This window comes from Mus musculus, chromosome 5 (assembly GCF_000001635.26).
Source record: "Mus musculus strain C57BL/6J chromosome 5, GRCm38.p6 C57BL/6J".
NCBI classification, from domain to species: Eukaryota; Metazoa; Chordata; class Mammalia; order Rodentia; family Muridae; genus Mus; species Mus musculus.
In genome coordinates this window covers 16,852,347-16,865,144 of record NC_000071.6, presented here as the reverse complement: position 1 = coordinate 16,865,144, position 12,798 = coordinate 16,852,347, and the positions used below count along the sequence as shown (strand labels likewise).

At 35.9% G+C, this 12,798-nt stretch overlaps 1 protein-coding gene across 1 annotated transcript in view; it reads right to left on the bottom strand.

Moving 5' to 3' along the window:
• Gm28710 (predicted gene 28710) overlaps positions 1–12,798 on the bottom strand; it is a 90,649-nt gene that overhangs the window by 17,295 nt on the left and 60,556 nt on the right. Inside the window, exons 17-18 of the mRNA NM_001378608.1 lie at positions 8,743–8,884; positions 8,305–8,558 (exon numbers count right to left, since the gene is read on the bottom strand). Coding sequence (NP_001365537.1) covers positions 8,305–8,558; positions 8,743–8,884 — 396 coding nt within the window. The remainder of the gene's footprint in view (positions 1–8,304; positions 8,559–8,742; positions 8,885–12,798) is intronic.

Sequence of the window (12,798 nt, the reverse complement as noted above, 5' to 3'; positions counted from 1 at the left end):
ATGGCCTAGTCGGCCATCATTGGGAAGAGAGGCCCCTTGGTATTGCAAACTTTATATGTCCCAGTACAGGGGAATGTCAGGGCCAAGAAGTGGGAGTGGGTGGATAGGGGAGCAGGGCAGGGGATGGGATATAGAGAACTTTCGGGATACCATTTGAAATGTAAATAAAGAAATTATCTAATAAAAAAGTACGAAATATACATTGATTTAGCAGTTAAAAAAAAAGAAGACTGTCTAAAATAAAACACAAGAGTTTAAAACAATTAATCACCTGTCTCCGTTTTCTAAAATAAAAACACAAGGCCATATCTAGAAGATACTACTTTAAAGGAAAATCAAAATTAAAATGATATAAAATGAATTAACTTCGGAGGTTTTCCTGAGCACTGATTTGTCTTACTTTGGTTATTGTCTTAGTCTATGAAGAGACATGGCCAAGGCAAATCTTACAAAAGAAAACATTTAAACATTTCAGAGGCTTAGTCCATTATCTTCATGGTGGGGTGCAAAGTGGAGGACATGGCAGGCATCCTGCTAGAGAAGTAGTTGAGAGATACATCCTGATCCACAGGCAGAGAGAGAGAGAGAAAGAGAGAGAGAGAGAGAGAGAGAGAGAGAGAGAGAGAGAGAGAGAGAGAGAGAGAGAGAGAGAGGCTGGTCCTGGCATGGGCTGTTGAAACCTCAAAGCCCACCTCCAGATGCATACTGGCCCCAAGGAAATCATACATCCAAATCTTCCTCAAATAGAAGATTTTGCCACTTTTAGATGAGTAATCATTCAAATACATGGGCCATTCTTATTCAAACCACCATAACTGTTCACATCATCAGCATGGAAAGCCACTGGACTTTGCCCTATGTATTTTGTAAAATATTAGTAACTATGACTTCAGCGGAAGGAACAAGATAGAATCTTACTGGATGAGGAAACTCTTGTTTCCTTTATTTTCTTCAATAAACATTTTTATTTTTAGTATTTATTTATTTATGTATTTATTAATTAATTAATTTATTTAGAGACAGGGTTTCTCTGTATAGCCTTGGCTGTCCTGGAACTCACTTGTAGACCAGGCTGGCCTTGAACTCCGAAATCTGCCTGCCTCCTGAGTGCTGGGATTAAAGGCGTGCACCACCACGCTTGGCTTCTTTTTATTTTTGAGATTGTAATAATTACATGATTGTCTCCTGTCCCTTTCTCCCCTACAACCCTTTCCATGTACCCCAACTCCACTTTCGTTGAGACTTCCAATGATGCTTAATATGTACTTTTAGACACAGGAGTAATCAAGCGCAATGATAAAAAAGATAAACTATACTTTGTCTAGGATGTAGTTCACATATGAAACAACTGGCATACACACACAGACCTGGTTATTTTTCTTCAGTATTGACAATGTCTTTCCAAGTAGTATTTTTATGCACTTTTTCAGTTATTCTGTATTTATTTCCTGTTAGAGTTGGATCAGTACTGAAACCCAGAAGAGGTTGAGTGAAAATGCACTAGATATGCATGCAGGTTAGTTTTTAAGGAGTTGTTATTATGGCATAATACACATAAAAAAATAAATGCTCAAATCATGTAACTTCCTAACACAGCAATAGTCTTTATTTACTGGCCACACTTGATAAAGGTGACGTCATTACAGTCCCCTGTCTGCAACTTAAGAACACTACCTAGTTTCACAAATAAACCTTGAACACTGGAAGGTTCCAGCTATATAGTATTTCCATCCCCCATATACTCAAGGGAACAGTTATTATTAGTTCTTGCAGAGAAGATACTACCATCATGCCCTTTATGCACAGTTGGTAAAATAGACATAATTTTCTTCCCCTTAATTTCTACCTTACAATGAAGGCTCCGTGTTTATAGTTTTCAATTCACTGTTTCAACATTTAATTGTTTGTTTTATAAGTAATTTGTTATCATAGACAGATTGATTACATTTTTTGTTTGTTTGTTTGTTTTACTTTACTAAGAAGTGACACTTTCAAATGTGCCTTTGTGCAGGACTATAATCCCAGCTACTCAGAAGGCTAAGCAAGATGTCCACAAGTTTAAGGTCAGATTTAACTCATCGGAAAGACTCTGCTGAAAAACACATTGTAAAAAGAAATGTAAGGGGTTTGCTTATTGGCAGGGTGTTTTCCTGGCACATGTGAGGCCCAAGGTATAAATTCCCATGCCACAAAAATATATTAGAATTTAATATATTTTCCTTTATCCTTTAATAATGATACATACATAGCAGGATTTTGATGAAGAGTAGAAGTACTTTACACGAGTTTGTAAGCATTCTCTGAGCAATTAATCATTGTATGATCAATTACTACTTTAGTTCTTATGTTCACAGTTCAGCCTTTATATTAGGGAAACAGAAATAACAAGGGAAGTTTATTTGAAGATGTAGAGATAAACAGTTATCAAATGAAGGTCACAGAGAGAACTCTACTATCTAACTCAGAGTGCATTTAAGGCACAGCTCACAGCAATCCATACATTTCTCTGATGTCTACTTCTGCTTTATAAAAGTAAAGAGTAGATTTATCATTGACCATACACTCATGATCTTCATACTTCAGCTTCTGAAGCACAGGCATCATCAATTTGCATCTATCCTGTGCAATCTAGTGAGACCCCATTTCAAAATGAGGACAAAAGGCCACATACAGTGCCACATGTCTCTAATGAATTTATCAAGTAGAGACAGGAAGATGCTGAGTTACATATGAAGGTCATGGTCGCGTGAGTTATAGGAGAACCTGTATTAGAAAATCAAACTAGACCAAGCCAAAACCCTAAAAGGAAAATTATTAAACTCATTTGTTGCTTGTATATGTACACTGTCCTTCAAAAATGGTTTTAGTGATGCATTACTATTTAAAAGAAGTAAGATTGTAAGAAAATACATGCCCCTCATTCATTTTGGTGGTTTAACAGTATTTGTTAATTCTACATAAGCATGAATCTCACTTGCTTTGGAATATCTTCTATGGTTTAAGTACCCTAAAGAATAAGATGGCAGGTCTGAGTACAAGTTAATTGACAACTCTAAAAGGACAAATCAAAACAAAATCCTGGGATGCTCCATTGGACCACTTCTGTGGTATAAGTATCGACACTGTGATCAACTTCAATCTACCCAAGACTTTATCAGAAGAAAGACATATCTAAAATGCATATGGGGCTTTAATTGCCTAAAATGAATCAATTGCAAATTATTTCATGAGGTACAGAGTAGTAAGTACTGTTTTTTGGGGTGTGAGAAAACTAGCTTTGGAAAGGTAGTGTGCCAGTGTGCAGCAGAAGACCAAATGCAGAGAGCTAGAGCCTACCAGGATAGCATCTAATTCTTGTGATTAAAGTTCAGATCCAGTAAAACAGATAAAGAGGTATGGATTTTGCCACTCCATGCACTAATGTCTTGTTTCAGTCCTTCACTGATAGGATACAAGTCTTTTCATTGTGCTGATATGCATCATGAAATATGGATGTCATAACCAGAAGAACTGATGAAAAGGTTGGACAGAGTTATTTAAGACTTTCTCCCTTCTTTGCTTTATGTTGAAATAAGGATAAAATCCATAGTTACAAGTTAGAATGATTTAAAGTTTCTACCATCTTCCCTTCTGTCAAAATAGATATTAGTCCTGGAATTTTTATTATGAGCTCAATTTGCTACACACAGTCTCTGGAATTTTGATTCACGATTCCTCTGGGGAATTGCATTTGCAGGAAACAGTGTCTAGCCAGTTACCTCACTGTCTCTTTAGACAACATATATTTAAGTTGAAGAATTTAATTCAGTTCATGAAAGATGTCTTAGTGTCTCTCTTCTTCTCTACCCGAGGAAGACGCTTTGGATGAGGAGACCTGAGGTGATCAGCGAGACTTTACATTGCTTCTGCTGATTCTCATCACTCCATGGTTGGGCTCACTTGTTATTAGCCTTTTAACTAAATTGTTCTGTTTTGAAACTGAGTCCATCTTGCTTCCGTTCCTTCAGGAATTGTGTTACTTATTGTAATGGCTACCTTGCCAAGTATCACCACATTTAAGGAGTGTTTTATAGTGTTCTCAGTGGCTCTATAGCCTGTCTTCTTTGTTTACATTAGACCAAGGGGAACATATTTGTTCATGGAAACATTTTTGTACAAATTCAGAGGCAGTTATATACTGCTGTTTTTAGTCACAGTTTTGTAATCTGGGTTTCATAGTGGGTTTTTTTTTTTGGTGTTTTTTTTTTTTTACAAGTCTCTGAGATGGAATATAAAATTTTACATGTGCATGTTTTGTTCCGCATAGAAGGAACATAGACTTCATCAGATTCTGCAACAATTCCTGAGGCCCCACCATTCCCAACTAGAAAGTGTCACATGTCCTTCTTATAACATGGCATTTGTCCTTTGAATGTACTTGTGCCATATTTGGCACTTGTCTTCTAGAGATTATAGTTTCTGAGACACCCTGTGTATACTCTGAAAAACTAAAAGAAGCTTTTGTTGATCTCTCTCTGAATTTAAAATGAACTTTAGAATGAAGATGTATTCTATACTATTCATAATGTAATTGAAAAAAATTTAATTGCTTTAAGCTTTTTGTCATAACTTCATTTATCTAAAATTCACAGGCAGACACTGTTAGAAATATGGTTTTTAAAGAATGTCCAACTTGCTGTTATTGAAGCCATTTCTAGTCAAACATTTTATTATCTATTTTTTAACTTATTTAATCCTGTATGCCAACAGCTATCCCAAAGTTTGCTCACAAAGTTACTAGACAAATAGACAGGTGAGCTTTATCTGATAATTTTATAATATACTTAAATTAAATAGTAGCTGGTTAATTAATTTTTAGCAAACCTTTAGAAATATTCTATATTTAAGAACTATTTTATGAAGTTGATTTTGACTATATGGATACTAACACTCAAGCAAGTACATTGAAGTTAGAACTGTTTGAGTAGCAGTTTTTCCTTCCTCTATAAACAAGTTGAACTACAAATTGGTAAGGCTTTTTTTCTGACTTGGTAGCATTTTTCTATAAAGAGAATTACATATATCTCATTATGTATATCTATGTATTACATAGGTACAGATACAAACATTAACCCTGACATAGGTTTTTTTTTTTTAAGGGAAAATCATTTATTTCATGGAAACAACTTCATAAGTCACAAGTTGGCAATCATTTCCAGGAAGTTTTAATTGCCCTGCTTCTTTTAGAAAACTTAATGTGTGTTACCAAGGGAAGTGTATACCACTTAGCTCTACTACAAATTAAAAAAAAATCCTTGTATGTTTTGCTATAGAACTTGTTTATTTTGCCTATTACATTTTAGTATGATGGCTTCTGCTTTGCCTGACTTTGCCTTCTTAATTAACCTTTTGGATGATAGAAATTTAGGTGTAAATGTAAGTTGTGAGTGATGTATTTACCCTCTTCAATAACAATGTAGGCTAAAATAATCTCCCACAGAGGAGCAGGAACCAGCAGAGTAGAATGATTCAGGAAAAGGAGGTGAGGTTCACTTTTACCCAGGAAGGAGAAACAATATATTCTAACTCTTTGGAATACTAATCAAATGTCTCACTACATTACCAATCAGATGGGCCTTTCAAAGTGTTTACCTGACTTATAAAATGACTCAATAAATGTTCACAGAACTTGATGAGTATATATTCTTGGGTGACTAGAGAAGATAAAAACTAATTGCTGATGACCAGAAGAATATTCCTATTTATAATCATACCTGGTGACTGAACAAACTAGAATCCCTGACACAGAACACAAAGCTTCAATCAACGGGCAAAACTATCTTATTTATGAAGACTCTGTTGGAAAAATATTTCAAGCCAATAAATACAAATCTTTTAATAAGACACAAGGCTTCATTAAGCATTTGAGAGAGTGGTCAGTACTGTATCATTATAATTCATTTTATTTTCTTTAGATTTAGAATGATAAAATTTGTATTATTATATTTTTCTATAACTAAAACTAAACTTAGGTATAAAGTCAATAAATTGGATCTTTCCATAACTTATTTAACAAAGAACTCATGTTGTTTCAAGTGTGTCTCTTTGGATTAGCATTGTTACATGGGGAACATCAAAGATATGATAGTGAGGTCATGGATATGAATAGGCACTTGGCTGTTTAAACCTGACTTGTCTGAAGTCATGCACAATCAATTCTACCACAACATTTGCTATTTATTTGAGTATCGGTAAGCTCTACCAAACACTGTGATTTTATCTTCTTTGCTGTGAAATGGTTATGATTTTAGGTCTTTCCTGACACACAATCCTTCAGCTTCCAGACATCCTCTGTTCCAATAGTTTACATATTTACTAATCACATTCTTCTTCATCAGTAAGCTAAATGCTCAAACATCTTTGTCCCAATAGGGAAAATAGTTTATTATGTCACTTCCTTGGGACTCATTATATTCTTCCAGGGATAACTGATGCCTATTCCTTGAAAAGTTTTCATCTCTTTGCATGAAAATATTAATATTAATGTATTTTTAAACTACATTTTATTTTCCTCTACAGTGGAAAACTTACCTTATTTTTTACCTCAAATATTGAAACAAGTGTACTATAATTTGACACTGTGTAGTATTTGTAAATTGCACTAAATTTATTGTTTAATGTGTTAAATACCAAATGTGTTGCTTGTGTGTCTTCAAAATACATACGTTTCAATTCTAAACAACAATTTAAGAGTGATGAGAGCCAGGGGTCTTCTCTGTGATATGGTTAGGTCTTAAATGTAGAGCCTCCATGAATGGGATTAGTACCCTCACTAAAGAGCTAGGAATGCAGATCCCTTTAGCTCCTTGGGTACTTTCTCTAGCTCCTCCACTGGGAGCCTTGTGATCCATCCATTAGCTGACTGTGAGCATCCGCTTCTGTGTTTGCTAGGCCCCGGCATAGTCTCACAAGAGACAGCTACATCTGGGTCCTTTCGATAAAATCTTGCTAGTGTATGTAATGGTGTCAGCGTTTGGATGCTGATTATGGGGTGGATCCCTGGATATGGCAGTCTCTACATGGTCCATCCTTTCATCTCAGCTCCAAACTTTGTCTCTGTAACTCCTTCCAAGGGTGTTTTGTTCCCACTTTTAAGGAGGGGCATAGTGTCCACACTTCAGTCTTCATTTTTCTTGAGTTTCATGTGTTTAGGAAATTGTATCTTATATCTTGGGTATGGGATCTGCAACCCTATAGGTGGAACAACATTATGAACTAACCAGTACCCCGGAGCTCTTGACTCTAGCTGCATATGTATCAAAAGATGGCCTAGTCGGCCATCACTGGAAAGAGAGGCCCATTGGACACGCAAAATATATATGCCCCAGTACAGGGGAATGCCAGGGCCAAAAAGGGGGAGTGAGTGGGTAGGGGAGTGTGGGTGGGTGGGTATGGGGGACTTTTGGTATAGCATTGGAAATGTAAATGAGCTAAATACCTAATAAAAAATAAAAAAAAAAAAAGAAACCCTGAAAAAAAAAAAAGAGCTAGGAATGCTCTCTTGGCCTCTTTCTTCTATGTGAAGAGATGGTGTTAAGAAGAAAATCTTTTATTATTATTATTATTATTATTATTATTATTATTATTATTATTATTTTATTCTGCTTTATAACAGAGCTTCACTGTGAAGTCTTGGCTCACCTCAAACTTCCTATGTAGCTCAATTTGGCCTACAACTGCGAGAGGCATATGCCACCAAGGCTTGCCTAAATGGAAATCTTGGACCTGGAAATAAGAGTGTGTCCCTTTGACTCACCTTTACCATCAACCTTGTACACCTCAACTCCAACCTATCAAGGTTAAGTGTCTGGGATTCAGTCACTCCTTTTATGGAATTGTTGCTTGAACCAAGACAACATACATATCTTACTTTCCTATGAGTCTAAATGTTTCTAAAAAAGAGAAAGCTAGTAGGTATCTTTTAAGCATAAAATGCTTTACCATAATAAATTATTCTTGTATATTAATTTTAACAGAAAAAAAGCACACTGTGATGGGAATCAACAGAACTACTGGAAATTCTAAAAAAACAAAGCCCACAAAATTAAAGTTTGATGTATTTCTCTCACTTCAACTCTTACAGCTAACAGTGCCAATTGTTTCTCCTTATTGTGAAGATGAGAATTTGACTCAATTAAAAGCAATTGTTTCTTTTGATGTTTTCTCTCCCCAAAATAATAGGGGAACTCCTATGAGAGTTCCCAAGAACTTGCTATGAGACTAATTCAAACTACTTCCCAATGCCAGGTCACCACTTTTACTTACAGTAGTTGTAGCTGTTTTTGTGGAAGAAGTTGGCTGTGTTGTAGTCCAGGGAAGCACATGAATTATGACTGTAGTAGTGGCTGTCAGCTGTCTAGCTGTATTCCTGCCCAATTCGTCAGTGACTTCAATAAGTAACTGGAAAGTCACTACATCTTGGACTCCTTCTAATAGATCATACTGGAAATCTTGCCTGGTGGCCAGAAATGGAGACTCAGCACCTTCTCTCCAAAGTATGAACTGATTGTTTGTGTTTCCTAAGGATAATGAGGTAATAAAATAATGGAAACCATATTGTGAATGGTTATTTCCATTTCCTTTCTTAAGTTTCTGAGGAAGATATATTTTATGATATGTTCTCAACAGTTATAAAATATCTGACATGAGAATCTTATAGAACAGTATGGAAGTGACCAAGTTAACCTCACACGCTTTACCCACCTTCTGTGATTGAATAACTGAGGTGATCCTGTGGAGAATCCTTGTCTGAACACCTGAGGGGAATGATAGGCCCCCTAAAGGTGGCATAAATCTGAGTCTCTACATGTGGTGGTGTGCAGACTGGAGGCTCATCGTTCACATTCTACAACGAAAGGGTATTTTCTTAGGTTATGTCATGTTTCAAAAAAAATCTTACCATGGACAGTCACTTTTCAACTTTTTATTGTATATGTTTATGCCCTTGATAATTTCAAGTAAATGATAGACATATATCATACTCATGCACATGAGCACATGCACACACACACACACACACACACACACACACACACACACGAGTGCACATGAGAGATTCCTCACCTCTTCAATTTCCCCCTATGTGCCTCTTCACAGACAATTTATTTCTCCACATATTCTTCAACTTATTCACTCACCTTTATCTTGTCCTTGAGTTTCTAACTTGTGAAATCAAACAGGTGTAATAGACAGCTGATTGTACTGATTTGAACCTATAATAGCTCCTCCATGAAGAACACATAGGAAACATTACTATTTAACTTTTAAACACCCCATACTAAGAAGCCCTAAAATCATGCTGAAGAGCACTACTGTCTTTTTAAAGCAGCTTTATAATTTCAAGTTATGAACTGATAATCACAACTGTCCAAGTTGTACAGGGAAAATGTGAAGTGGTAGAGATGGGAATCGATTAATTTGTTTGAACTTCTCACAAATTTGGAAGGGTTCATTTAATCTATGTTTTTATTGAATATTAATACATATAAAAAAGTAAACATATTTTAAAAAGTAAAGGAAGAGCCCAAGCTAATATTTTTCAGAAAGAAATTATCTAAGCACTTTTATAATTGCTCTTGTTATTGTATGTGGCTCATTTTCTTAGTGGACTCCAAGCAAACCTCTCTAAATAAACTCCCAGGACTGTAAGTCTCCATAATCATTTTGATATTCCTATTCCATCTTGAAGCTCTGGGAACATTTTGGAAGAAGAAATTCTTAGTTCACCAACATTATTGTAGCCAGCTTTTAAGCTTGTTCTTAAATTAAGCAAAGGGGACACTGCCAACCTTGAATCATCAGATTCTTATTTTGAGGTGCTGTTTCTATGGTTTGGAATTTAATATATCGTTCCAATCTTGCTTGCCAGAATTAATTTTGGCAAACGACCATCACTTTCTTAAATAACTAGATCTCCAATTACATTAGACATAGCATATTTGTGTTAGTAAATTATTATTCTTTATGGAAATTTAGCCAATACAAGGTATACAAGAAATAAAAAACTATGGGTTTAGTTGTTCATACACCTTAAAAAATTAGAACCACTATAATTCTGGAACAAACATACTCTGAAATGTTTTTCATGTATTTATTAACTAAATTTCAATAAATAAAAACAAACGTAGCCAGTGTATTTGGTAATTTCTTTAAAACCTGTTCCCAATTAAGGAGAAGTAAATTGAGTTGCAATTATCTTTAAGCAATCTGGAAAGGCATTTTCAATCCCTGTGTTGTTATGCAATTAACTAAGGTGGTTATTAAATAAAACATACTATTTAAATTTTCTTAATTCCTAATAAATAAAATGTACTCTTGATACATAAAATATAAGTTAGCAATATTTATCTTTTTTATTTCATGTGGAATAGTATGTAAATTATCATTACATACAGAAGTCCATCATGCTTTTAAATGCAGGAGTTGGAGACATGATTCAGCAGTTAAAAACACTCATTATTTTTAAAGGAGGACCCAGGTTCAGTTCCTAGCACCTATATGGCAAATTAGAACCATTCATTGGTTAAGTTTCAGGAAATCAAACATATTTGTCTGACATTCTGGGACATCAGGCATGTACATACTGAGTGTAAATACAGGCAAAATGGATAAAGATAAACTAGAACACATAAATAAATAAACTTTATATGTTTTTAAACATAAATAAGGTAAAGTTTGACAAATTGGGAAGCTGTGGATAATTTGCTTAATATGATTTAGACTCTAAACTTTAGAGTAAGCAAAAATCACATTTATAAAGTCGGGTGTCTTTGTGCTTGGTGCATAGATGTTTAGAATTGTAATTTCCTCCTTGTGGATTTTTTTCTTCTGAATGATAGTGCAATAGTCTTCCCTACCTCTTCTGATTAGTGTTGGTTGGTTATTTTGTCAGCCTAGCACTGAAAGGGGGATTGGACACAGGGTCTCATCTCTATCCAAGAATCTATTTGCAACTGATAACTGCTAGGAAAAAGAAAACCAGTTTTCTCCAGTAGAGGAAGTTGGGTATATCAGCACACGCCAAGACAGAGTCCAGCCCAGGATTATTGTCAACACAAAATGAATTCCATGGGTTTGCTGTGTGTGTATGTGTGTGTGCTTATGTTTGTGTGTTTGTATATTTGTGCCTGTGTTTGAGTTTGTGCGCGCGCGCGCGTGTGTGTGTGTGTGTGTGTGTGTGTGCACGCGTGTGTGTGTACGTTTTGTTTTTGTCTTATTGTTCTTTTCTTTTGGTTGTGATATCAGTTTTAGTGGGTTTTTTGAGGTTGTTGAGAGAGAGAGAGAGAGGGATAGGAGTAAATTGTGATAACAGTACTATGTGAAAAGCTAAACATAAAATAGTTTTAAAATGAAGGAGAAGCTAAGGATACATGGGAAAATAGTCAAGTTGGTACAGATTTGATCTAAAATTATTTATATTTTTATTAGATATTTTCTTTATTTATATTTCAGTGTTAGCCCCTGTACTGGCTAGTTTTGTGTCAACTTGACACAGCTGGAGTTATCACAGAAAAAGAAGCTTCAGTTGAGGAAAGGCCTCCATGAGATCCAACTGTAAGGCATTTTCTCAATTAGTGATCAAAGGGGAAAGGCCTCTTGTGCTGGGCTGGTAATCTTGGTTCTATAAGAGGAGAGCAGGCTGAGCAAGCCAGGTGAGGCAAGGCTTTAAAGAACATCCCTCCATGGCCTCTGCATCAGCTCCTGCTTCCTGACCTGCTTGAGTTCCAGTCCTGACTTCCTTTGGTGATGAACAGCAGCATGGAAGTGTAAGCCAAATAAACCCTTTCCTCCCCAACTTGCTTCTTGGTCATGATGTTTGTGCAGGAATAGAAACCCTGACTAAGACAGCCCCTTTTCTTGTTTCCCCTCTGAAAACCTCCATCTCATCCATGCTCCTCCTGCTTCTATGAAGGTGTTCCTCCACCTACCCACCCACTCCCACCTCCCTGTCCTGGAATTCCCCTACAGTGGGGCATCAAGCCTTCACAGGACCAAGGGCTTCTCTTCCCATTGATGCAGGACAAGGCCATCCTCTGCTACATGTGAAGCTGGAGCCATGGGTCCTTCCATGTGTACTCTTTGGTTGGTAGTTTAGTCCCTGGGAACTCTGGGGACTTTATTCTCTTTTTATAAATATGACACTCAACAACTAAAACCTGAAAAGCTCTCTAACAAAGACAGTTCACTATTGCTCACCCTGAGTGAGCTTTAAATATATATACACACATATAATTTTATGTTTATTATTATATGTCATATATAATATATGACATTGACAAATAAAATAGATGTTACTATATATATATATATATATATATATATATATATATATATATGTATTTCAAGAGAGAAAAAACTAGTGCATGTAAAATTCTGAAATAAGAAATAGTGGAATGAGAGCAACCTGACACTGAAACCATATTTTGTCTGCTCACCTTGGTGGTGATTGTTAACTATCAACTTGCTACAGCTTTAGCGCTCTGCTTCTTAACATAGGGTACAGTGTGGCCAGCTCCTGACTGGTTACCCCTGCCACCATAGACTGTATGAGGATCTGGCGCCTAAAGGAAGCCCTTTTCTTTTCAGTACCTTTTCTCAGAGTATCGTATCACAGCATAAAATAAAAGTGACTAAGACACTTTCTTAAAACATTATTCTTACATATAAAATCAACCAGAGCTGACAAGATGAGGCCATGGGCAAAGGATATGGAGTTCTACCAAAGTAACAACCTGAGTTCTATTCCTGGGTCAGACACAC